The sequence below is a fragment of the Mus caroli genome, unplaced genomic scaffold (genome assembly GCF_978045245.1).
Source record: "Mus caroli unplaced genomic scaffold, Mus_caroli_1 scaffold_8, whole genome shotgun sequence".
NCBI lineage: Eukaryota > Metazoa > Chordata > Mammalia > Rodentia > Muridae > Mus > Mus caroli.
Window position 1 is genome coordinate 121,236,561 of NW_028227263.1, and position 27,196 is coordinate 121,263,756.

The following is a 27,196-nucleotide window of genomic DNA, read 5'->3' on the forward strand; positions in this document are numbered from 1 at the left end:
GAGATTTCATTCTCTGGAGAACAGACTATGAAAAGAGGTCCAGAAAGCTAATACAGGAAACTTCTTCATCGAAAAGTGGAACTAAGCCCATGACGTCCATGCTTCTTGGGCAAAAGGACTACGCTAAACCAGCAGTGCAACTAAAAATTCCAAAGGCAGTGTCTGAGAAAATTAATCAGATAGCCGTATCCAGCTGGCAGAGTTTACCCCCGCCTGGGGCTAAGTTCACAGTCCTTTCAGGAATTAGGCAAAAGCAGATGAGTCTTATGAGAGTTTTGTGGCTAGATTGGAAGAGGCAGTTTCTAGAATGCTTTCCCCCTCAGAAGGGACTAATATATTTATAAGACAATTGGCTTGGGAAAACGTGAACACCTTGTGCCAAGACCTGATCAGACCAATCTGTAAGACAGGTTCCTTACAAGATTATGTTAAAGCATGTGTAGACACCTCACCGGCCATAATTCAGGGGATAGCTTACACCAGAGCAATGAAGGGACAGAAATTCAGCGCCTATGTCAGAAATACTTACAGGAATGGAAAGTGTTCCCAAGGGAATGAAGCTGCATGTTCCGGGTGTGGAAAACAGAAGGGCCTTCCTCCAGCCCTGCCCACGCAGTGGCAAAGGAAAGCACTGGAAGAATGAATGTAAATCAAAGTGCCATGAGGATGGGACTCTGCTCACTAAAAAAGCAGGTAAGACTACTGAGACAAAAAACTAGATAGGGGGCCGCCTCTTAGCCCCGGGAAAAGAGAGGCACAGAGTCAAGAGGGTGGTAAAGAATCCATTCCTCTGAATCCGGAGGCTCCGGAGTTTACTATCCACCATTTACCTAGAGCTACCCCGGGGAATGCAGGGTTAGACCTGGCAGCTTTAACAGATGTTATAATTTCTAGTTGAGATGGTGTGCATCTCATCTGCACTTCAGTGTTGGGTACCTTGCCTCCAGGGACTGTAGGTCTTATCATAGGACACAGTTCCAATTATAAGAAAAGCTTTGAGGTGGTCCCTGGAGTTGTAGATCCTGATACTTTAGGTGAAATTAAAGTTATGGTTAAAGCGTTAAAGAAGACAGTTCAGCTTCATAAAGGTCAGAGGATAGCTCAGCTCTTGTTATTACCTTATTTACAACTCCCCAATCCTACATTGAAAGGAGAGTGAGGCAAGGGACAATTTGGGTCTACAGATGCTGTAGCCTGGGCGCAGGAAATTTAATGATCAGAGACCTTTTAAGGATATTGTTATTAATGGAAAATCATTTAGGGGCCTTCTAGATACAGGTGCTGACAGGTCCTGTATTGCAGGTAGGGATTGGCCTTCATCTTGGCCTGTTCATCGGATATCCTCTACTCTACAAGGGCTGGGGATGGCTGCTAATGTAGCCCAAAGCTCACAAATATTAAAATGGAAGTGTGAAGGAAAAACAGGGCATGTACAGCCTTACATCATAGCTTCCCTACCTTTTTCACTTTGGGGAAGAGACATTATGGAGGTTATGAATGTTAAACTGGTTACATCAGACCATTTAAATTGGCAGAATTTTTCATAGGGGTCACTGATGAGCATTTATATGCTGATAAAATACAATGAAAAGATCCAGAGCCTGTGTGGATTAATCAGTGGCCCCTAACTGAGGAAAAGATACAGGCTATTGAAGACCTAGTGAAGGAACAGTTAGAGAAAGGGCATATAGAGGAATACAACAGCCCATGGAACACTCCAATATTTGCTATAAAGAAAAAATCAGGGAAATGGAGACTTTTGCAAGATCTTAGAGCAGTGAATTCTACTATGTGTGATATGGGAGCCTTGCAACCAGGGCTCCCTTCACCAGTTGCTATTCCAAAACAATATGATATTACAGTTATAGATTTACAGGATTGCTTCTTTACAATAAAATTTCATCCTGACGATTCCAAAAGATTTGCTTTTAGTGTTCCCTCAGTGAATTTGCAAAGGCCTTATAGGAGATTTCAGTGGAAAGTTTTACCTCGAGGAATGAAGAATAATCCTACATTGTGCCAATAATTCATAGGTAAGGCTTTATTGGAAGTTAGGAAATAATTTCCTCATGAGTACATACTTCACTTTATGGATGATATTCTGATAGCTATGGAGAGTAAAGAGCAAACAGCAGATTTTGCAAATAACTATTGCCGCAGACCCTCTGGGTCCCTTTGTCTGTGTGGATGGGTCTCTGGGTGCAGATGAGCAAGGAGTCGGCGGGAATGACAGACAGACCAACATGTGAGATTGTGTAGAATCTGAATGTATTGTCACAAAGTGAACACCAATCATATAGTACAGTAAATAAAAGGGGTAGGAAGTCACAGCAGGCAAAGTACATTGACATTGCCTGACACAAAACAAAGGAATGACTTCAAAGGGACTTACAGGAACCAGGTAAATGTTTACAGTAACCATAAAACAGTCCTGCCTAGGGTCAGGTAAGAATTTCACACCCTAGTGAGAATTCTGTGCTACTCCTTTGGGCCTTTCTTTGTGAGGGCTAGCACCAGGGGGTTCTGCTCTTAGCAGACCTTCTCATGAATAATGCCCCCCTATTTCCTAGGCCTTAGTAAATTCTTGTATCTTGGCTGTTCTTTTATCTTTTATCTTTTATCTTGACTGTTCTGCAGACCAGCCCTGAGCTGCTGGCTCTGTCTTTTGTAATGCTTAATTAGTTTCACTGTCTCTACCAAGCTCCTCAGCTTCAAGCATTTTCTAGGACATTGGAACACTGGCGAAGGCTCTGGCTATGTCAGAATTCAATTTTAAAAGGCACTTATAATAAGATAATACTAAAAGAGAGCACGTGGATCCATACACCAGCCTAATGCAGGGATAGGGTATGAATATACAGGTTATGAGAACGCCAAAGCTCCAGGAGGTGAGTTCCTTTTGAAACTATGCCTCGTGAGTGCTCCCAGGCTTCTCAGCCTGTCAAGCAGACTTCACTGGAGTGAACTATAGAATGTTTAACTAAGTACGGGTTAATTGTAGCTCCAGAAAAAAATCCAGCATAATAGACTGTTAAGCTATTTGGGGCCTGTTACGCGTGTCACTACTGGAGTGGATGTAGCAGGCAGGCACTAATTGTTTCCCAGGCATTATTTTTCCTTAATGTCCTGGGGCCAACAACTTGTACTGGGGAGTTTGACCATTGTTTTGGGTGGGTGATTATTGTAGAGAGTTTTGAATAGTCAGACTGAGAGAAGTCAATAATTACCCTGCCTGACCGGGTATCTGATAACCTTCATAACTGAGTCTTGTCCTAGGATCACTAAATGTGGTCCCTTCCAGCATAGTCCCAAACTCTTTTTAATGTCTCTTGATCAGGATTAGGTCTCCAGGTTGGAACCAATGAAGGATGGCCTGGTGGGGTGGCGGTTTAGTTTGTGTAAGTATGGAGGCAGGTTTGTACAATCTGGAGTGCCTGGATTGACTTAACATCATGATCAAAGATTTCAGATAAAAGGTCAGCTTTGACCTTTGTGAGGATGGTGGTGGTGGTGGTGGTGGAATCCAATACATTTCATAGGGAGTTACTCCATTTTTGTAGGAGGTATTTCTAGCCCTAAGCAGGTGAAGGTGTGTCTTAGGGTTTTATTGCCGTGAACAGACCCCATGACCAAAGCAACTCATATAAGGACAACATTTAATTGGGGCTGGCTTACAGGCTCAGAGGGTCAGTCTATTATCATCAAGGTGGGAGCATGACAGCATCCAGGTGAAGAAGTAACAAAATTCTAGGCCTTTAGGTTGAGGCTTGGAAATGTGACCTTTGTGACTCATTGCTCCAAGGTATGCTAATCATACCTTGATAGCGACATTCCTTCCTCCACCCACCTGCTTCCTGGGTTCAAAGAGTGTTCATTCAAAGAAAGTCACCCTGACCAACTCCGGAACCCACTATGCAAATGTGCTTTTGTTAGGGGCTCTTAGAAACTGTGTTGAGAGTTAACCGGAACAATTACCAGGTAGTCCTTGTAACACTTGTGACTTTGCACTTCCTTGTGACTCTTAACTGGTACCTTTGGTATTTTCCAACAACGCCCTCCCCACTTCCTTGAATTGTGGTTTCTTCCTTTAAATACCCCCTTACTCAGCTACTCAGGGCGCCACAGTCCTCTACCCCTGCGTGGGGTATGACCGTGGGCCCAGAGCGCTCTTGAATAAAAATCCTCTTGCAAGTTGCAGCAAGACCGTTTCTTGTGGGTGATTTTGGGGTGTTGCCTCTCCTGAGTCAGAACGTGGGGGAGTCCTCACGTTGTGGGTCTTTCACAGGCAGGACACAGACACAGGCATGACAAGAACAGAGTTTCAAAGACAGACTCGGCACTGCATTGTGAGTGGGGCCTCTCTCCCAAAAGGGGAAAAATCAAAGCCATCCCTCTTCACTAGGGGAGAATGGGGCATCCCCCACCTCCCAACTCAGGAGAATGATGCTTCTCTCCATTGAGCCACCAGCAGTCTAGACCAAAACCAGAAACAGAACTGCACAGAAAACTTAGCCTGCTTACAAGGGGCTGGCTGGCTTAGTGTTGCTCACTGTCAGTAACCAAGAGAGGTCTTAGGGTTGGGGCTTCCTGGACAATGTATCAAGTGTTGTGGTCCAGGAGTGTATTAGTCAGGGTTCTCTAGAGTCACAGAAGTTATGGAATGCCTCTATACATTAAGGATATTTGTTGTGATGACTTACAGTTTGTAGTCCAAGTAGCCAAACAATGGTCAGCTGTGGATGGGAAGTCCAAGAATCTAGTAGTTGCTCAGTCCCATGAGGCTAGTTGCTTGAACTGGACTTCTGTGGAAGTAGGTTCCAACAGATATGCTGTCAAGTAAATGCAAGCAGGTGAGAAGAGCGAATCTTCCTTCTTCCAATGTCTTTATGTAGGTCTTCATCAGAATGTGGCCCAGATTAAAAGTGTGTACCACCACTTCTGGAACTGGGATTTGCTTTGTCCCAGGTTGACCTTGAACTCAGAGATCTCCTTGCCTTAGGCTCCTGGGATTAAAGGCATGCACTACCTTGCCTGGGCCTAAACTTTTCATAGCAACTTTGCCTCAAGATCTCCATGCCAAGATCCAGGTCAGAAATTTGTGTCTTCTAGCCTCAAGATCTGGATCCCAGGTGAGCCCTCCAACTCTGGATTGTAGTTCATTCCAGATATAGTCAAGTTGACAACCAGGAATAGCCATTACAAGGAGTCACCCCACAAACCACATGAATACAGATCTCAGTGAGACAGGGATAGTTTATTGCAAACCACAGGAATACAGATCTCAGTGAGACAGTTTGTTGAACACTCACCCCAGGACTGATCAACCAGGACTGTAAACTAGACTTTGGAGCTGATCAGGACCTTGAATCAAGAACACCAAAGCACAGAACATAACAGAATATGCAATCAACTCCATGGGCAATCAACTCAGGCACAAAACTTCCCATTAATAGTAGTTAGAGCTTCTGAGAAAGTTTCTTTGTAACATTAGTAACAGCTAACATGGTTGGCTAGACCAGTAGCAGTTACCCAGGCCTTTCAAGGTTGCTTTTTGATTTATTCATTTCTGAAATGCCATGAAAGACAACTATGGATACTCTTTGGGTTTTGTTGTTGTTTTGGTGTTTTCCTGAGACAGTTTCTCTGTGTAGCCCTGACTGAACACCCTTTGTAGACCAGACTGGCATTGAACTCATGGATCTACCTGCCCCTGCTTCCCACGTGCTGGAATTAAAGGTGTAGACCACCACACTGGGCTATGGATCCTTTTTAAGAACATTGAAGTTCCATATTATACTGCATTATAAAAGCTAAAACTTCAACTGTGCAAGCTATAGGAGCCTGATTCAGCAGCAGAGGCAGAGTCCCTGCATAGAATCCCCTAGTTACAGGCTATGGGAGTGACCTGGTGGTAGAACATGGGCTATCTGGGTCACTATTCTATTGCTGTGAAGGGACACTGTGATGGTTTGTATATTCTTGGGCCAGGGATTGGCACCATTTGTAGGTGTGGCCTTGTTGGAATAGGTGTGACTTGGTTGGAGTAGATGTGTCACTGTGGGTGTGGGCTTAAGACCCTCACCCTAGTTGCCTGGAAGTCAATCTTCCACTAGTAGCCTTTGGATAAAGATGTAGAACTCTCAGCTCTACTTGTGCCATGCCTGCCTGGATACTACTACCATCCTCCCACCTTGATGATAATGGACTGAACCTCTGAATCTGTAAGCCAGCCCCAATTAAATGTTGTTTTTATAAGACTTGCCTTGGTCACGGTGTCTGTTCACAGCAGTAAAACCCTGACCAAGACAGACACCATGACCAAGGCAATACAGATCATTTATTTAGGGGCTTGATAGAGGCTTACATCACTATCATCACATGAGGAAGCATGGCAGCATGCTATGACCACGCATTTAAGTATTTGAACCTTTAAGGGACATTCTTATCAAACCACCACAGTCCACTTCTAAGTGGACATGTAGGTACAACATAATGCAAAAATGCATTCAGTCCAACTTCAATAGTCCCTATAGTCTATCACAGTCTCAACACTGTTTAAAAATCCAAAGTTCAAAGTCTGTTCTGAGACTCACAACTATCTCTTAGCTGTATTCCTTTGTAAAATCAAAATGAAAAAGCAGATCATATAGCTTGAACATACAATGTTGTTGGGGATTTGCTTTGTGCTTACATGGGAATTTATATGTTTGCTCCAGGTCCCTGCCAACAGTTGTTTTTTTGACTGATCAATAAAGAGCCAATGTCTAGGCAGAGGGACAGAGGCAGGACTTTTAGGATTCCTGGGAAAGAAGCACAGGGGAGAGAGAGAACCTGCGATTAGGAGGGGTAGGAGATGGGCCACGCAGGAAGAGGTTCGGGGGGAGAGGCCCCCCAACATGTAAGAATCAGGGAAAGTGGCCCCAGGGGCCACTTCCCCAATTGAGTCTTGAGTAGCAGAGATGAATACAGATTTAGCAAGTTTTAACTCAGGAATATTGGAGGGGAGTGTGTTAGCCACATGGAGGTTCAGAGTGGCTTAGTCATTGAGCTCGCTAAGGCAAATTAAAAATAATGCTACCCATTTTTATTTTTCATTCGGGGACTCCAGAGCATTGGGGAGGGTGGAATCATGCTGCCCCAGCAGGAAGTAGAGTGGATTAAATATTTAACACTATAGATGGTACACAGCGGAGTAGACTTATACCCACTATTAAAAATTATTTAGAGATTCTGGGATGGAATACACACATGCCATGATGTAAGATTAGGAGTTGGGGAGAACTGGCTTCTTAGCAGGCTACAGATTTTGCCCTAGCCACATGGGGATTTCTTCCCACATTTCAGAAGTAATACAAAGGGTTTGAGGGCACAGTTGCTGGGAGTCCCTGCTGTGCAAAGAGACAGGCTGCTTGGAAGGGAGAGAGAGAGAGAGAGAGAGAGAGAGAGAGAGAGAGAGAGAGAGAGAGAGAGAGAGAGAGAGAGAGAGAAGAGGCTGTCTGCTTCCTACAAGCAGATAAATAAAGGAGAGAGATGAATGAGATTTGTTTAATTGTTCTTAAGGATAGAAGGGAGTATAACAGTAATTGTTTAAATGGTTTTAAGCATAAGATTTCCAGGCCTGGGACAGGAGAGATGGCTCAGTGGTTAAGAGCATTGACTGCTCTTCTGAAGGCCCTGAGTTCAAATCCCAGCAACCACATGGTGGCTCACAACCATCCGTAATGGAGTCTGATGCCCTCTTCTGGGGTGTCTGCTGCAGTCTACTTACATATAATAAATAAATAAATAAATAAATAAATCTTTAAAAAAAATTCCAGGCCTGTATAATAAATAAATAAATCTTTAAAAAAAAAAAAAAGATTTCCAGGCCTTTGATCTCAAATATAGGAAACAAAGGCACACAGAAGAGAGATTGAGTGAAAAAAAAATGCTTTAAAGAAAAATTGAAAAGGTCTATGCCAGGACAAATACTCAGATTCTTTGAACGTGGTTTACATGGGAATAGCTTTGCATGACATTTATTCATAAATCAGTATGAAAATAGGCTCATACAGAAAAAATAAAGGAATTCAACTGAAGTAAAATACATAATAAGGATGTTAATCCAAGTTATACAAAGAGAAAGAGGATATAATTATATATCCACAGATATTAATCTCCATAGAAAGGAGAAAAATGTTTTAAAGGAAATTTAAAAAGGTCTATGCCAGGGCAGGCAGTTGGGTTCTATGAACATGAGCTCCGTGGGAATTCTGGGATTGCTTTGCCTGGCATATGACACATTTGAGTTTAGAAATAGGCTCCTACAGAAATATAGAAGGGAATTTAATTGAGGTTAAATATATAGGAGGATGTTCATTCAAGTTATATAAAGAGAAAGGGATATATATTATATGAATATATAATATATATCCACTCACCGAGCTATTAAGCTCCAGAGAAGGGAGAATTTAAGTACACATAGATGAATAATATAGGCTTTATACATCAAAAGCAGGGGATATGGAGCCTAACCTTTTCTCAGACAGATAGTAGGATTTTGGGCCTTGATCTCACTACCAAAAATTAATCACGTAAGAACAAGACAGGGGATAGTGAAGGAGCACTGTCTTATCAGATAATGATATTTGTTTAGATTGCTTTAATTGATTTGCATTGTTTTAATTATCAAAATGCTTGTGGTTATAAGTCTAGTGGTCATGATAGTTAAAATCCTCTGTGAGAGAGGTCAAGCTATTAAATTAATTCAGTCTATACCTTCAGTGGTTTGGGTTACTGGATCAAGGACATTCTATTTTGGGAGAGAGGCTCTGTATTTTTGTTCACAGGAAAGTAGAAAAGACTTTGGACCCCCTTCCAGAGTGACATGGATCAGATATCAGGGGAAGACCCCTGAAGATCTGAAAATTTTGAGAAAATCAAACAGGACAGGTCACTTACCTGCTGATTCCTCAGCATGGGAACAGCTCAGTAGCTGGCTTAGACAGAAAAATGTCTCTATCCAAAATTTCAGCTAAGATGAGACCATAAGTGTTGTGATTATGGAATCCTTAGGACTCATCGTGCTGCCCTTCACATGGCATGAATGAAGACATCACAATTGGTTATTGATAACATATACTCTTAAAAAAGACAATTGTCTTTCACCTGCTCAAATTAGGAGCAAAATTTCATCCTCAACTGATCTGTGCATCTTGCACAATTCAGCCTTTCAGACGGATCCAGTCAGAACTCCAGTCAAGTCCTGAGCCTTCTAAGCTTACAGATACCAGATAACAGATACTAAAGCTAGCACTGTTAAGTCTAACCAAACTTTCTAGTTTTCCTATCCCTACCCACTCCTTTTAAAAAAAAATTTGTTGCCCCTATTCAGCAGGAAGAAGTTGTGAAGAGTTGTCATCCTGATCCTCTAGGTTTGGGTGTCTGGTTATGGCTATTTTATAAATTATAGATAGGTTGTCATTTTAAGGGATAATTTGTAAATGGTCATAATTTTGAACAGGGAGGAAATAGATGGGGGACGGATTACTAAATTTATCCCTTCTTTTTTTTTTTTTAAAGATTTATTTATTTACTTATTTATATGAGTGCACTGTAGCTGTCCTCGGACATACCAGAAGAGGGCATTGAATCCCATTACAGATGGTTGTGAGCCATCATGTGGTTTCTGGGAATTGAACTCAGAACCTTTGAAAGAGCAGTCAGTGCTCTTAACCACTGAGCTATTTCTTCAGCCCCACTAAATTTATTCTTAAGCTAAGCATTGTATAGCCACAATCTTACATTGGTAGAAATCTTTATAATTGATGCAAATTAAAGTTGTAGTTTTTACATTGGTACAGAATTTATAGACATATATGTTTAAGGTTTTCATTGGTGTAAATCTATTATATTGATGCAAAATTTGAAGTTAATATTGTTACTCTTAGATAGTTACTGTGCTATTCAACTCATTTAAGAACACAAGGTTCTGACCCAGTCCTTCTATAGCTGCTATTACAAACTGTTTAGGATGATTAAGTAAGGCACATTAAGGTCCAGATGTAAACTCATGGTTATATTAGATTCTGATATGATTATATCAAAGTCATTTCAATATTATTCAAATAGAAATAGCTAAGAGGAATCAAGATTTAACAGTTCAGATATATTTTATATAGATATATAGTCTTCAAAAACATCAAAAATCCACAAAATATGACATTTAATCAATTCATTATTATTAGAAACTTTGACTAGAGACATGTCTGCTCCTGAAGGTACTCCCTTCATGGTTCAAAGAAGGAACTGAGCACCAAAACCTCAATATGGAGTTGCTCCAGTTGTGGCAAAGTAGCCACTGGACAAAAATTGCTCCAATGCATCTACAGACAAATATACTGTCCAGGAAAGGACACAAGATGTAGGATAGTCGACAGCTTAGCTCTGCCAAGGCAGAGAAGGCTAATCATTTATAGTTCCTGCCTCATCCAAAGTCTGCCTCATGGTTCTGGTCCAGAAGGCTGAAGACAGATGCTCCAATATTTTGAGGAATAGGGGACTATCCAGGTAGTCAGCCATCTCTACAATTTGCTTAAATTTTGGAAGCTATATTTTTGTGCTTCCTATATATTCAGATAATGTTTAACTCATCCTCGGATTTCTGACAGGATTGAAAACTAGTTATAGTCTCATAATCAAACTTTAATTGTTTAAAATTGAGGAAGATGATGTAGATTTGAAAGGATGGCTTTCAGATGGCGATGCAAGTTAAAATCAAAACATAATTCAGGTAGGGAATTATAAGCTCTTTAGAGTAATGTATATAAATTGACAAAATTGATGGACTGAGTGTTATGAGGGTATCGCATACCTTATAGTTATATAAGTGTCGCAGTATGTTATAGTTACAGCTTATGGGATCCAGGGAGTGGAATGTGGTAGCTGGAGTGAGAATGGCTCTGAAAGGTTCCTATGTTTGAAGCTGGTTGGTTCGAGCTTGCGGCCATGCTTCCTGCTGTGATGTAAGGGACTAAGCTTCTGAAGCTCTAAACCTGCCCACAAATAAATGCTCTCTATTTCAAGAGTTGCCTTGGTCTTCCTCAGTTTCTTTCTTCAGAGACTTGAAGTTCTTTTCATACAGGTCTTTCCCTTGCTTTGTTAGAGTTATACCAAGATGTTTCATATTATTTATGGCCTATTGTAAAGGGTTTTGTTTCCCTCATTTCTTTTTCAGCCGTTACTGATTTTATTTTTTTAGTTAATTTTTGAATCCAGTCACTTTGCTGAAGGTGTCTATCAGCTGTAGGAGTTCTCTGGGAGAATAGTTGGGGTTGCTTATGTATCATGTCATTTGGAAATAGTGGTGCTCTGATTTCTTCCTTTCCAATTTGTATTCTCTTGATCTCTTGTTGTCTTATGGCTTGATCTAGAATTTCAAGTACTGGATATATTGAATAGATAGTGAGAATAAAAGACAACCTTGTTGTGTTTCTTGGTGGCACACACCTTTAATCCCAGCACTTGGGAGGCAGAGGCAGGTGGATTTCTGAGTTCGAGGCCAGCCTGGTCTACAAAGTGAGTTCCAGGACAGCCAGGGCTACACAGAGAAACCCTGTCTCAAAAAACCAAAAAAAAAAAAAAAAAAAAAAAAATTACTTGAAATGCTTTAAGTTTCTCTCCATTTTTCATTTGATGCTGGCTACTTGCTTGCTGTATATTGGTTGAAGAATAGATAAGGAAATTTTGGAATACTATTCACCTATTAAAAACAAAGGCATTATGAATTCTGTAGCCAAATGGATGGAACTTGAGAATATCATCTTGAGTGAGGTAACCCAGAGCCAGAAATACACATGTGCCATGTACTAACTTATAAGTGGACATTAGCCAAGTGCAGGATAACCATGTTATAATCTACAGACCCAAAGACACTGGGTAATAAAGAGGTTCCACGGGAGGATGTTTGACTCTCACTCAGAAGCAGAAACTTAACAGTCATCAGAGGTGGATGGAGAGAGGGTAGGAGAAGGGGTGAAGAGGGGAACAGGGATGGGGATCAGGTATGGGGAGAAGATGGGGATGGGAAAGGTCTAGGAGTGAAAATGGAAATTGGTGGGTGGCATTTCTGGTGACTAGCTGGAAGCCTGGGATGGGCAAAAATATGGGGAGTCTATAGGGGTGACCCTAGCTGAAGTTTCTACCAGAACGGGATAGAACCAGACTGAAGTGGACACCTCCTGTAGTGGAAGGTAGGACTTCCATAGGAGAGAGGCAGACATCAATCCACCCACAGCCTTCAATCCAAAATTGTCTTGCCTACAAGATGTACTTGGATAAAGACAGAGTAGAGTCTGGGGGAACAGGCAACCAATGACTGACCCAACTTGAGACCCATCCCTGTGAGAGAGCCAACACCTGATACTATTAATGATACTCCGCTCTGCTTGCAGACAGGAACTTAGCATAACTGTCTCCTCAGAGGCTTCATCCAGCATGAGATGGAGGCAGATGCACACACTCATAGCCAAACATCAGGCAATGTTCAGGGAGTCTTATGGAAGAGTTAGAGATCGATGTTAGCAAGCCCCAGGGGTCAGTGACACCACAAGAAAACCTACAAAGTCAACAAACCTGGGTCCATGGGGACTCACAGAACCTGGGTCACCAACCAGGGAGCATGCAGGAGCTGGACCTAGACTCCCTACACATTTGTAGTAAATGTGCATTTTGGTTTTCATGTGGGTCCCCTAATAAGTAGAGAGAGAGCTATCTCTGACTCTCCTGCCTACCATTGGATTACCTTCTCACTACCTGTCTGTCTTGTTGGGCTGCAGTGGGAGAGGATGTGCCTAGTTTTGCTGGCACTAGATATCCCAGGGCAGGGTGGTACAAAAGGGGGGCAGTGAGGGAGGAGGGATTTGTAAGGGTAGAATTGTGCTGAGAGGAGGGAGGGGGCTGTGATTGGGATGTAAAGTGAATTTAAAAAACCAATAAATTATTGAAAGAGAGATAGAGAGGGAGGAAGGGTGTAGGGGAGGAGGGGTAAAGTAGAGAGGGAGGCAGAGAGAAGTGCCTAGGTGGTGTCTCTTCACAGCAATAGAATGTTGACTCAGATACTCTGTGTTTGACCACTACACCATTCCTCCAGCCCCTCACTGGGGGATTCTAGGCAGGGGCTCTATCACTGAGCCATGTCCCCAGCCCCTCACAGAGAGATTCTATGTAGGGGCTCTGAGTTTGCTGTGGAATCCAGTTCTTATAGTTGTGAAGTAAGTTTTAGCTTTTATAATACAGTATAATATGGAACTTCAATGTTTTAAAAAAAGTATCCACAGCTGGTCATAGTGGCCTACCCCTTTAATTCCAACACTTGGGAGGCAGAGGCAGGCAGATCTATGAGTTCGGGGATAGCTGGTCTACTCAGGGAGTTCCAGAACAGCCAGGGCTACACAGAGAAACTGTTTAGGAAATACAAAAACAAAAACAAAAACAACAAAGAAAACAAAACAAAAACAAAAAAAGAAAAGAAGAGAAAACAGTATCTATAGTTGTTGTTCATGAGGGTGTTGTTTGCCTCTATGATGGTGCTCCTCCACCTATTCACCCACTGTGCATTACCCCTCTAACATCCCCTACTCTGGGGCATCAAGCCTCCCTCTTCTCCCACTGATGTCAGATGGGGCCATCCTCTAATACATATCTATCTGGAGCCATGGGTCCCTCCATGTGTACTCTTTGGTTGGTGGTTTAGTCCCTGGGAGCTCTGGGTGGTCCAGTTAGTTGATATTGTTCTTCTTATGGGGTTGCAAACCCCTTCAGCTACTTCAGTCCTTCCCCTAGCTTTTCCATTGGGGTCCTCGGGGCCAGTTCGAAGGCTGGCTGTGAGTATTTGCAGGTGTTGGTAGAACCTCTCAGGGAACAGCCATACCAGGCTCCTATCAGTAAGTACTTCTTGTCGTCAGCAATAGTGTGGGGATTTGGTGTCTGCAGGTGGGATGGATCCCTAGGTGGGGCCGTCTTTCCTTCAGTCTCTGCTCCATTTTTTTGTCCCGGTTTTTCCTTTGGACAGAAAGATTTCTCGGTTAAAAATGTTGAGATGCGTGGGTGGCCCCATCCCTCAAATGGGGGCTGAGCCTATCTTCTGGAGTGTAACCTTTCTAAGGAAGGTTTCTAATGGTGTCCTAGATGGGCTCCAAAGCCAGGCACTTTTGCTGACGCATTCTGGGAACTGTAGTTCCAGCGCCTGTGAAGGTCGAGGTCGCTTCCGCTCCGGGAGGCATGGTTACCTCCGGGTGTGCCAGTGAGGGGAGACGTGGAGGGTCCCGCGCCCCTTCAGGTGCTGTCGTGTCCCCTGAGTGTCCCGTGGGGACAGAGTCTGTGGTCCGGGAGAAGCAGGCGGTGGTGGTGGCTGCGGCGGCGACCGGTTCTCTCTAGCTGGGCTCTTCCTGAGGTGACGCTGCCCAGGATTCCTGGACCCATCTCAGCGGCTCGTGGAGCCCCGGGGAGAGTCTAGCTTCCCACGGGAGCCTGGCAGAGGAGCTGTGATGAAAGATGGCCAGTGTCCTAAAGCCTTAAGTGGTATGCAACTCTGGTTTTGATGTGACTTTTTTTTTTTTGCATTTATTTATTTGTTTATTTACTTAAAGAGTGGGGCGTGCCACAGCTTATAAAAAGTGGGAGTAGAGTCACCATGTGGGGTCCAGAGACTCGAATTCAGCTGGCCACGCTCCAGCACAGTACTTGTACTCCTTGAGCCAGATCGCAGGGGCAAAAACTCCCTTTTAAAGAAAGGGTTCAGGTTTTTGTTGGTCCTTATTTCATGTACGCGGGAATGGAGACTTTTTGGAGGCTTTTTCAGGTGAGCTACCTTCACTAGAATGCAAACCTTTTAGTAGTAGAGACAGAGGACAGGGAGGGGGGAGGAATTTCACTCCCATGTATAGAAACAAGTATGTGTAAAATAGCCATCAAATTAACAGGCCCTTCTGAGTGTGACGGTCAGTTTTGAGAGCGTTCATTAGAGAGTTCAGAGCTTAAAGGATTGTTTTTCTGGAAAACCCATCACCACAGGCAGCTTTGTGAAGGTAAGAGTGCCCAGTATTCCTGAAGCTTCCAGAAATAGAGAATGTGGTGAGTGAGTCTGGTAACCCGAGAGTTTAGTAGAAAAGCCTGGTCAGCGCACACAGCCCTTGAGGCTGATGGAGAAGCTGAGGAAGCCATGTGGACCAACTGTTCTAGCAGTGTTCTCACGAAGCCCCTCTTCCCCCAGCTTGCTTCCCAGAGCCCTGCCTTGTCTCAAAGAGAAGAGAACAATGACCAAGTTACAGGTAAGTCGGGTTGCTTCCCCCATCCCCACAGTGCTAGGGATTGGAAACAGGACCCCTGCATGCTGGGCAAGTGCTCTGCAGCCACCATAGCCTATTTGACAAGGTCCAGGCCACAGAAGGACCCTGTTGCCAAAACAAACAAAAAACCCTAGACAGCACCTGAGGAAGGGCACCAGAGGTTGGGTGCCCTGTACATGCGTGTGTACCCTTGTGTACATATCTACACTCACATGCATGCACACATGTGTACACACATGAACACAGAAAACTGTTCACTCATATTTCCTGCACTGGACGTCCTGTGCATTCATTTCCTGAGCAACCAGGGAGCGTCTGGCTGCCGCCAACTGCACGGCTTCTGTGGTTGATCCAACTCAGATGATGAAGGGATGAAGGAAGGACAGACTCACAGACACGTGTACAGACAAGCTGGGATCGAATGAGCTGTGTGCTCTGGTGGAGACACACCAGCAGCCCTGAAACTCAGCTCATTTATCAGACACCACTGAGCACCCAGGAGCCATGATTCAGGAAACTGCAGCATGAATACTAATGCACAGGGGTATTTTACATGGAGTTCAGCCAAGCTCTCCAGCTACACAGTGCCCTCAGCTCCAGGGACTAGATGCTTGTTTTGCTTACAACAGTGGTGATTTTCCCAGGTAATGTGTAGTCACCAGGTATCCCTGATTCTCTGTATTCTGGCCTAAAATGTACACTTAAAAATTTTTTTGGGTACCTTGGTAAGTGATGAAAAATAGTTTTCTTGAAACTTTCACTTAATTGAATTTTTGTTTTAAAGTTAATATGTATCAGTGGAACACTTTATATATATATATATATATATTTATATATATACACACACATATATATAAAATGCTTCTATATATATTATGTGTATATGGACAGAACATTTAACATATATAATATTATATACATATATAATGTTATATAAATGTATAATGTAACCTTTATGGAACACTGTGTGGCCATGATTGGCATAATGCAGATAATGATGTTAGTTTTGTTGGACATATATTGGCTGCTTAATGCATATCATATTGTGTCTAAGGTCCCTCGGTGGACTCATTTAATCCCTTCAGGGATATTTGGAATGGAGATACTGTTATACACATGGGCAAACTGAGGCATTGAGAAGTTGCCAAGTTCTAGATTGTATGAAATTGACACAAAACCAGCCAGTACAGCCTGTTAGATTGACAGGGCTCAGGGCTTAATGAGTGATTCAGACTTGAGTGCCATCTGCCAGATACTCCTGGACACACGAGCATTTCATAAATTGGAGAATTTTTGGATTTGGGAATATTTGCATAGACTTTACTAATAAAGGATTCTGAATCTGAAATTATAATCTTGCTCAGCGCTAAGCATTTTTTTTTAAGATTTATTTATTTATTATATGTAAGTACAGTGTAGCTGTCTTCAGACACACCAGAAGAGGGCGTCAGATCTCATTTCGGGTGGTTTTGAGCCACCATGTGGTTGCTGGGATTTGAACTCTGGACCTTCGGAAGAGCAGTCGGGTGCTCTTACCCACTGAGCCATCTCACCAGCCCAGCGCTAAGCATTTTAAGTGATGTCATCACTCATGAAATGGGTTTCAGAGCACTTTGGATTGGGAGATGAAGGTAAACCCAAGATGTACTGCCCAGGAGGAGCTGGGCATTGCCAGCTGTCTCCAGTGTAAGTCAGCACACTGACTTACCACAGGGGTTGGTGCTCCCTAACTCTGCAATCCATGACTTCCCATTTAATAGCGATGGACCTAGTGACAAAGCTGCAGTAATGACGCCAAGTTCCTTGCACAGTGTTTTCTCATTTTTGTCCCACATCCCCTCTTTAGCCATGGAAAGGGTTGAATAGGTGTACTGCCTGGCGACGTGTGTCAACTTGACACCAGCTAGAGTCAGAAGGGAGGGAGGAGTCTCAGTTAAGGAGGAAATGCCTCCATAGGATCCAGGTGTGGGGCATTTTTAAAATTAGTGAGTGATGTGGGAGGGCCCAGCCCACTGTGGGTGGTTCATCCCTGGGCTGAAGGCCCTGGTTTATACCAGAAAGCAGTCTGAGCAAGCCTTAATTAGCAATCCAGTAAGCAGCACCCCTTGATGGCCTCTGCATCACCTGCCTCTAGGTTCCTGACCTCCTTGAATTCACATCCTGACTTCCTGCAATAATGAACAGGAATATGGAGGTGTAAGCCTAGTAAACTTCCCTGCCCAACTTGCCTTTTGGTCATGGTGTTTTGTCCCAGCAATAGAAACCCTAAGACAACAGGCTCTGTGTAAGCAGATGCTCAGGTCCTAGTGGCATTGGGAATGAATCTGAGGTGGCATGTGTGCTTGCTGTCACAGGAGGCAGTGACATTCAGGGATGTGGCTGTGGTCTTCAGTGAGGAGGAGCTGGGGCTGCTGGACGCTGCTCAGAGGAAGCTGTACCACGATGTGATGCTGGAGAACTTCAGGAACCTCCTGGCAGTGGGTAAGGACGGGGCCCTGTGTCCTTGGTGATGTCAGAAGTTCACACCCGTGTGTCTGTTGCACTCCACTGCTTCCCTTTTAAGTTTACTTATTTTGTATTTTATGTACATGTGAGTGTTTTGTCTGCGTGTGTGTCTGTGCCACATTCACTCATGATGCCCACAGAGGCCAGAAGAGGGCATTAGATCCCCTGGAACTTGAGTTACAGATGGTTGTGAGCCAGCATGTGGGTGCTGCACACACACCCTGGGTCCTCTGGAAGGGCAGCCAATGCTCTGAATTGCGGAACCATCTCTCCAGCTTCCACTTTATTGTTTTTTAATTTATTTATTTTTATTCTTTAATTCTTCTTTATAGTCAAGATGTCATACCCCTCCTGGTCTGCCCCTGACCACTCCCCCATCCCATACCTTCCCCGACCTGGGAGACATCCCATGTCTCCAAGAGGATGTCCCCACCTCACCAGGCCTCCCCACTTCCCGGGACTTCAATCTCTCAAGGGTTAGGTGCAACTTCGTTCACTGAGGCCAGACTAGGCAGTCCTCTGTTTATATGTGTCAGGGGCCTCATATCAGCTGCTGTATGCTGCCTGGTTAGTGGCTCAGTGTCTGAGAGATCTTGGGGGTCCAGGTCAGTTAAGACTGCTGGTCTTCCCATGGGTGCTTTAAATTAAAAATTTGAAATATTTCTTTGTGAGTGTGAGTGTGTGTGAGTGGAGTGTGTATGTGCTTATGTTAATCAATGCCATGACCATGGGAACTCCAGAAAAGAAAGCAGTTAATTGGGGCTTGTTTACTGTTTCTGTGGTGTAGTCCACTGTCATCATGGTAGGGAGTAGAGCGGCATCCAGGCCAACATGGTAGCAGAAAGTTGTCCATTCAGATCTTCAGGCAGCAGGACGAGAGAGACACTCAGCCTGGGTTGAGTATTTGAATCTCCAGAGCCCACCCACTCTGACACATTTCCTCCGCCTCCCGATCCCTGCCAAGCTTCTCCAATCCCTGTGGACCAAACATTCAAACACACGAGTCTATGCAGGCCATACCTATCCACACCACCACATTCCGTTCCCTGGCCCCCATAGGCTTGTAGCCATAGCAGAATGCAAAATGCGTTCAGTCCAACCACAAAAGTCCCCAGAGTCTATCACAGCCTCAATAATGTTTAAAAGTCCAGAGTTTAAAGAGTCTTCTGGACTCACGGAATCTCTTACCTGTAACCCCCTGTAAAATCAAAATCAAAAAGCAGATCACAGAATCCATCATACAGGGAGGAAAGGGAGCCCGGTGAGCAAAGACTGAACCAAAGCAAGAACAGAAACCAGGAGAGCAAACCCCAAACTGCATCTCTGTGATGTCACAGCGCCCTGCAGCTCCCCAACTCCTTCCAGCTCTGTTGACTGCAACACACTTCTTTCTCTTGGGCTGGTTCTCCTCCCTGTTAGAGGCTTTCCTTGGAGGTATTCCATTCCTCTGGCATCTCTGACCTCTTGGGGTCTCCAAGGCAGTCTTCACCTTCACAGCTTCACACAATGGCCTCTCTGGGCCTCCATGCAGGGACACCCCTGCCACATGCCTGGCCTCTGTGCCTTTCCTTAGCTACAGGGAGGTTCCACAAGCTCTTTCATGTGTCCTTGATCCAGATAGTCAAGTGCAGCCTCCAAACACCCCAACGATTTTTGTACTCTCGAACAGGGGCTTCCTGCCTGCCTTAGTCAGAGTCCATTGTACCCCTCCCTGCCTCCGACTGCTGACTTTCTATTTCACTCAGTACAATGAAGTTGTTTTCAGTTTTCTGTTTTCTGGCAAGGCCTTGCTATGTAGTCCAGGCTTGCCCAAAATTTGTGATCCCCTTGCCTCAGCTTTCCAAGAATTAGGGTGACAGGCTTCATCCCCTGTGCCTGACTGGAGCCTCCCCTTCCTAGGGCCTCACACTCCAGCTTTGCCTATCTCCATTTTTTTGTGTTTTTGTGTCTCAGCTGCTGACCTTTTTTCTGCTCAGAGTTCTCCCTGGTGGAGTGATAATGTCCCCACCCCCGTCTGCATTTGTCTCCTCAGGAGTCTTCACAGGCCCCGCTCTGAGAGGCAGCTTTACACGTGTCTTCTGCTCACTCTCTTCATTCTGCATTGGCCTCTGTTGACCAGACCTTTATCTATTTGCACAGCTACACATGGGCATTCATCAGAGGCCTAAGGCGACCTTGAACCTTTGCTCCTGGGCTTACCCCAGATTTCCCACCATGGTCAATGATGGCTTGCTCCTGAGCGGGCTCTAGCTTTGTTGTAGACCTTTTGTTCCTCAGAACTCTTAGATGTTCACCTTCGATGCTGGTCTCTAGAAAATGTTTCCAGAGAGGAATCTGGACTCAGACATTCAATGTGGATATCCTTGCTGATAACTTCTTTTTCAGTTAGGGTTTCATTGTTCCAAAGAGACACCATGACCACAACAACTCTTATAGGAAAACATTTCACTGGGGCTGGCTTTCAGTTTCAGAGGTTCAGTCCAATGGCATCATGACAGGGAACATGGCAGGTTGCAAGAAGACATGGTGCTGGAGGAGCTGGGCAGCCCACATTTTGATCCAAAGGTATCCAGAAGGTCTCGAGACTGCCCCTGACAGACAGTCAAGAAAAGGGTCTCTTCACTGGGCAGAGCTTGAGTACTAGGAGCTGTCAAAGCCCGCCTACAGAGTGACAGTCTTCCAACAAGGCCCCACCCCCTAATAATTCCACTCCCAGGCACCCATAGGCTTTTTTAAACACATGACTCTATTGGGGGCCCTACCTAGCCATAGCATAATGAAAAATACATTTTGTCCCAACTTTAAAAGTCCCCATAATCAATCACAGCCTCAACAATGAGTCCAAAGTTCAAGTCTTTTCTGACATTCATGCAGTCACTTAATGGTAATCCCCTATTAAAAAAAAAAAAAAAACAGATCACAATCTTCCAACGTATCATGGTGTGGTTCGAGAGGTGGTCTGAGGCATTTAGCAGGGTCTAGATGTGACTGAGCCACTAACGTTTAGGGCAGGTGAGAGGAATGGAAATAAGAATATTGTTGAGGGTACGCTTTTCCAGGTGGGAGATAGTGGCACCCAGTAATTGTGTCAGAAGGCAAGTTGAAAATGAACAACCTGTGTGTGTCTTCTATCTGTGAATTCAAGGGAAGCTGGGTGGGGCCTGGTAGTATGGCCCATTCCTGGAGCTTAGATGGGGTAGCAAAAGCTACACACAACAAACCATAATGCCTGGACCTAAACTTTTCATGGCCATTATGGCTCAAGATTCAGATCATACGCCTGTATCTTTTAGCCTAAAGATCTGGATCATATATGTGCCCTCTATTTCAGGATCGTGGTTCCAATAAAATTTTATTCCAGATAAAAGTGCCAATGAAAACAACAACCAGGTAATAATAATGCCTAACAAGATCTAACTATCCCTTGTTCAACTGCAAACATATAAACAATAAACTTAGCTGGGTGGGATCTTGCCAGAGGTCACCATTTCATTAATTCCATTTAATACCCTGAACCCAGGACTTAGCATCATTACACTTCCTGGTGCCCCTTTCCTCTTTAAACTACACACACATTTTGTTTTTTTTTCTTTCTAAGCTTTTGACCCTTGATCAGAATGCTCTTCATAAGAGTGAACAACAGGGTGTATACTAGGCTTTCTGAGGCCTCCTTCTTCACTATAACCAATCTGAATTTCTTCATTTTTAGCCTTAGGCAGACTCCCCAGAAAAGGGCACAAAGCAGCCACACTCTTCACCAAAATATCACAATAAAAGGTTTCTAGTCCACATACTCCTTGGAAACCTCTTGAGACAGCCCCCCCCCCCCCCCGAGTTCAAATCATACTCATCCCCAATGGCTTCCATAGTCCTATTAGGATAGCCCAGCAAGTCCAACTTAAAGCATCCCATGGCTTTCCAAATCCAATGTCCCAAAATCCACATTCCTCAAAACAAAAACATGGTCAAACCTACCACAGCAATACCTAACTCCTGGTACCAACTGTTGTCTTTGTTACAGTTTCATTGATGTGAAGAGACACCATGACCACAGCTACTCTTATAAAGGAAAACATTTAGTTGGGGTTGGCTTACAGTTTTTGGAGGTTCAGTCCAATGCCATCATGATGGGAAACATGGCAGCTTGCAGGCAGATATAGTCCTCAAGAAGCTGGGAGTTCTACATTTTGATCCAAAGGCATCCAGAAGGAGACCATCCTTGGCAGGCAGCCAGGAGGAGGTCTCTCTCTCACACTGGGCAGAGCTTGGGCTCTAGGAGTCCTCAAAGCCTGCCTACACAGTGACACACTTTCTCCAGCAATGCCACACCTTTCCAACAAGGCCATACCTCCTAATAGTGCCATCTTCCCATGGGCCAAGCATATTCAAACATTATACCTTCTATCCTCTATTCTTTCAGGAGGCCAAGTTCCAAACAAGATGGAGAACCTTCATACAACAGGAGTAAGATGCCTTTCACTGGGGAAGCTTCCATGTTGGCACATGGCAAGCCATGATGCCAATAAGCTGGCCAGAGCTCCAGAAGGTATAATCAACACTCAAGGAACAGTATCCTACTTCCCAGAGCAATGCCATTTCTCCTGCCACAGGGGAACAGAGGAGCCTCCCTGGGCCTTCAAGGACAATGGCTGTCTTGAGAGTCTCACAAATGATCATTCTAGCATTACTGAAAGTCAGAAATTTCTGTCTGGGATTGCTCAGCGTTCTTGGAGTAAAAAACATCTTAGCAAGAGACAGAACTATCAGAAACACTGTGTGCAGACTCCAGTGAAAACCAAGCCATGGCTCTTGGTTCCAGGTATTGACAGAATGAGTTGTGTTTCCCATCAAGATAACAATACCCTGCATAAAGGAGACAAAGGCCAGAGCAACAGTGACTTTGATAAACTTACCTTTCCTGTGTCACCTGTCACCCCGCATCCTGTTTACACAGAAAGAAAGTCCTACAAATGCAGCAAGGCCCAAGAAGCCTTCATTGACAGACCTATTCTAGAACTCCATCAGCAGGTCCTTGTAGGAAAAAAGTCCCCTGTACGTAGTACACACGAAGTCTCCAGACATAGCTCCATTCAAAAGAGTGTTCATGCAGGAAGAAAGCGCTACTGGTGTCACGAGTGTGGCAAGGCTTTCAGTCAGAGCTCAGCACTTCAGACTCACCAGAGAGTGCACACAGGGGAGAAGCCCTACAGTTGTGACAGCTGTGGGAAGGCCTTCACACAGTGGTCAGTCCTCCATGCCCACCAGAGAATTCACACAGGAGAGAAGCCATATAAGTGTGGAGACTGTGGCAGACGCTTCAGGTTTAGCTCAAACCTGCACATCCACCAGCGAGTCCACACTGGGGAGAAACCGTACAAATGCCACGTGTGTGGGAAGTGTTTCAGATTCAGATTTTACAGCCATCAGCGGGTCCACACAGGAGAGAAGCCATATAAATGTGACGAGTGCGGGAAGGGTTTCAGTTCAGCCTCAAACGTCAAAGTCCACCAGCGGGTCCATACGGGAGTGAAGCCATTTTGCTGCAATGTCTGTGGGAAACGCTTCAGTCGGAGCTTTCATCTTCACACTCACCAGAGAGTGCACACGGGGGAGAAGCTCTACAAATGTGACGCGTGTGGGAAAGCCTTCAGCCAGAGGTCCAGTCTCCAAGTCCATCGGCTAATTCACACGGGAGAGAAGCCGTTCAAGTGTGAGGAGTGTGGAAAGGGTTTCACTTCAGCCTCAAGCTTCCAAGGACACCAGCGGGTCCATACAGGAGAGAAACCATTTCATTGCGATGTGTGTGGGAAAGACTTTAGCCGGAGCTCCTATCTTCAGATTCACCAGAGAATGCACACGGGAGAGAAGCCCTACAAATGCGACAGCTGTGGGAAAGCCTTCAGCCAGAGGGCCCATCTCCAAGTCCACCAGAGAACTCACACCGGGGAGAAGCCGTTCAAGTGTGAGGAGTGTGGGAAGGAGTTCAGGCAGCGTTCGGGGCTGAGTTCTCACCAGATAGTCCACAAGGAAGAGAAACCCTACACGTGTTGGGAGTGTGGGAAGGGTTTCAGTCAGCCCTCACTCTTCGAAAGACACCGGAGGGTCCACACTGGGGAAAGGCCCTACATCTGCGGCACCTGCTGCAAAGGCTTCAGCCAGAGATCGCATCTCGTCAAACACCAGAGGGTCCACAGTGCAGCGAATCTCTAGGTTTGTTCTGCTGTCAGGTGGGCTCCATGCTGCTGCTTGTTAAAAGCCTCCCTTAAACCCAGAGGCGTTAGAAGACTTCACTGGGGATTATATTTTGGTTATTTTCCCATGAAGTCTTAATCTTATTGTATTTTAATTTCATTATGCAAAGGGAAGACCATATTTTAGAATGGATCTTAGAATACAAAGTAAACAAATTTAAAACTTTTATAGAAAAGATCGGATTTCTAATTTTCTATCTAATTTAATATCTGAAATATCTGAATTAGTTATAAAAGGAAGAATTGTCAGTTGTCAGGAGCAGTTCTAGCAGAAATCGTGCCTCATACTAACGTTGAATTTGTATCATTATAGGTAATCAAGAATTGGTAAAGCGGTTGCAGCATCTATTTTGGAGAAATTAACAGCAAATATCCTAAAAGCAAGGGACTTTAGTTCTCTCCCCCCATCCATATAGTAAAAAGAACACCAATTCCTGAAGCGCTTACATCAAATGCAAACCATTTGGAATTTTTCTGACATGTGAGAAAAAAATTAAGCTGAAGTCATTCAAAGCACAAATATGATTCAGTTAAAAAAATCAGAGTTGTATACCATCCTCAGGGTATTGTTACATTTTCCTGAATTTCTTAATAAGAATTGTTTTGCCTATAGAAACTGCTGAAGTTATTCAGGATGATTCAAAATTGACCTCACTGTTTACTCAACTACAATAATTGATCAGAAGAGGAAACCATCCATTGTATATAACACATCAGATCCCATAGAGGCCCATCAGGCCCTCTAGTACAAGGCAATAATGAAATTGATTAGCTATTGATAGGAAATGTGCTAGAAGCTTCAGAATTCCATAAAAAATTCCATGTTCACAACAAAGGTTTAAAAAGAGATTTTTCTATCACTTGGCAACAAGTTAAGGAAATTATGATAAAATGTCCTTCTTTTTCTTTATATAGCCAAACTCCATTACCTGCAGTGACTAACCCAAAGGTTACCCAAAGAAATTAAATTTGGCAAATGGATGTGGTTCATTTCACAAAGGTTGGAAAATTAAAATATGTGTGACATTCCATATACACATTGGAGATTTCAGTGGGCAAGTGCTTTAAGTTCTGAAGAGCTGATTCAGTGGGCAGGCAAGTTCTGAATCACATATTTATTGGAAGTTATGATAAAACTTATGGCAACCATGGGAATACCTGTTTAGATTAAAACTGACAATGTAGCCGGGCGTGGTGGCACATGCCTTTAATCCCAGCACTCGGGAGGCAGAGGCAGGCGGATTTCTGAGTTCAAGGCCAGCCTGGTCTACAAAGTGAGTTCCAGGACAGCCAGGGCTACACAGAGAAACCCTGTCTCGAAACCCCCCTCCCCCCCAAAAATTGACAATGTTTCCCCATGTTTCTAGTAAAATGAACCTTTTTTTGCATTTCATAATAAAAAACATATTACAGGTACTACACAATCCTGTAGGACAAGCCGTTGTAGAGAGATCTAATTGTACCTTCAAAGAGATGCTTAATAAACAGGGGTAACAAAGACTCCCAGAGGTAGATTACTTTGGCAGTTTGAATATGCTTGGCCCAGGGAGTAGCACTATTTGAAGATGTGGCCCTGTTGGAGTGGGTGTGGTCTTGTTGGAGGAAGTGTATCATTGTTGGAGTGGGCCTTAGGACTCTCATCTTAGCTGCCTGGAAGCCAGTATTCTCCTGTCTGCCTTTGGATGAAGATGTAGAACTCTCAGCTCCTCCAACCCCACTTCTGCCTGGATGCTGCTATGTTCCCACCTTGATAATTGACTGAACCTCTGAACCTGTAAGCCAACCTCAGTTAAATGCTGTTCTTGACAAGTATAGGTCATAGTATCTATTCACAGCAGTAAAACCCTAACCAAGACAATTACATAATGCTTTATTAACTTTAAAAATTTTAAATCCTAATTAGGAAAAAAAATAGCTGCTGAGAGAAATTAGATGATAGAAAAAACTGCTGAACTAAATCACCATATTTATGTTAATGATGCCCTAACTTCAGAATAGAAGACAAAAAATGTGTTAGAGAGGATGTTTTTTTATTTGTTTCAATAGGAGAAAACAAACAAGATTTCACCCAAACTTATAAAAATCAGATTTGATTAGGGGAGACTCCCTGATGATCTTGGCTGCAGAGAGGAACAAAGAAATTTAGAGGACAAGCAATAGATAACACATTGCTGATCCCTCTACAAGGGAACAGCTCTGAAACAGGCTGAGAAATGACAGTGTCTCCAGCCAGAACATGAGCTCTCCATTTCTAGTAAATCTTGTTGTCTATTAAATTCTCAGGACTCACCATACCATCATTTCTTATGGCATGAATGAAAATTTATTACAGTTCGGTTATTGTGATTTGAATAGGTTTGCAACCCCATAGACTCATGTGTTTGAATTCTTGGTCCATGGGGAGTTTCATTATTAGGAGGACTGGCCTTGTTGGAGTAGGTGTGGCTTTGTTGGAAGAAGTGAATGGTGGGCTTAGAATTCCCCTCCTATGCTTAGGCTCTGCCCAGTGCAATGCAGATGACAGTGGCCTCCTGTTGCCTGAAGACCAAGATGTAGAACTCTTAGCTTCTTCTCCAATAGCATGTCTTCCCACAGGCTGCCACGCTTCTTGCTATGATAATAATGCACTGAACCTCTGAAATTGTAAGCCAGCCCCAAATAAATATTTTTTATAAGCGTTGTCTTGGTCATGGGTCTCTTCACAGCAATAAAACACAAACTAAGATAGCAATGCAGTCCAAAGTAACATATAAAGAAAGACAAATGCCTTTCACCTGCCCATACAAAGAGCAGAGAATCCTATTTAGCAAATCTGTGCTCATTGTACATTCCATACATATGTTAATGCAAAATGTGTATTAAGTCTTAAAGTTAACATGTTTACATAAGTAAAGGACTGGACACCAGTGAAGTGGAACATCCTGCACAGAATTCATCCTGGAATATGTTGAGATGCTGAGACCTTTCTTCCACCATCCTATTTGGTCCACCCTCAGATTGCCTTAATAGCTGTTTCATCAAAACTTGCTTCCAAGACACCTTCAACGAAAGCTGCTGATTCCAGATGACCTCAATTGATCCAGCGTCTCAGAGTGTTCCAGTCGGGACTTCATT

General features: G+C 43.8%; 1 protein-coding gene across 3 annotated transcripts; it reads left to right on the plus strand.

The window, feature by feature from the left end:
* Window positions 1-609: 609 nt before the first annotated feature.
* Window positions 610-26,761, plus strand: LOC110298164 (uncharacterized). 3 transcript variants are annotated; one of them, XM_029479668.2, is made up of 5 exons: window positions 610-693; window positions 15,251-15,308; window positions 17,681-17,807; window positions 22,252-24,041; window positions 24,396-26,761. In XM_029479668.2, the coding sequence occupies exons 2-4, from the start codon at window positions 15,294-15,296 to the stop codon at window positions 24,039-24,041; spliced, it is 1,932 nt and encodes a 643-aa protein (XP_029335528.1). In that variant the 5' UTR covers window positions 610-693; window positions 15,251-15,293; the 3' UTR covers window positions 24,396-26,761. The 3 variants fall into 3 exon arrangements, with proteins under 3 accessions (XP_029335528.1, XP_029335527.1, XP_029335529.2); XM_029479667.2 differs by lacking the exon at window positions 610-693 and adding an exon at window positions 14,257-14,559; XM_029479669.2 differs by lacking the exon at window positions 610-693 and having other exon boundaries at window positions 15,042-15,308.
* Window positions 26,762-27,196: the final 435 nt, after the last annotated feature.

Bases quoted from the DNA above. Each gene is read 5' to 3' on its own strand.
- LOC110298164 (XM_029479669.2), top strand. From the start codon at position 15,180: ATGGAGAAGCTGAGGAAGCCATGTGGACCAACTGTTCTAGCAGTGTTC. The intron at 15,309-17,680 runs GTAAGTCGGGTT...TTGCTGTCACAG, and splicing joins GAACAATGACCAAGTTACAG to GAGGCAGTGACATTCAGGGA. The intron at 17,808-22,251 runs GTAAGGACGGGG...CTATTCTTTCAG, and splicing joins CAGGAACCTCCTGGCAGTGG to GAGGCCAAGTTCCAAACAAG.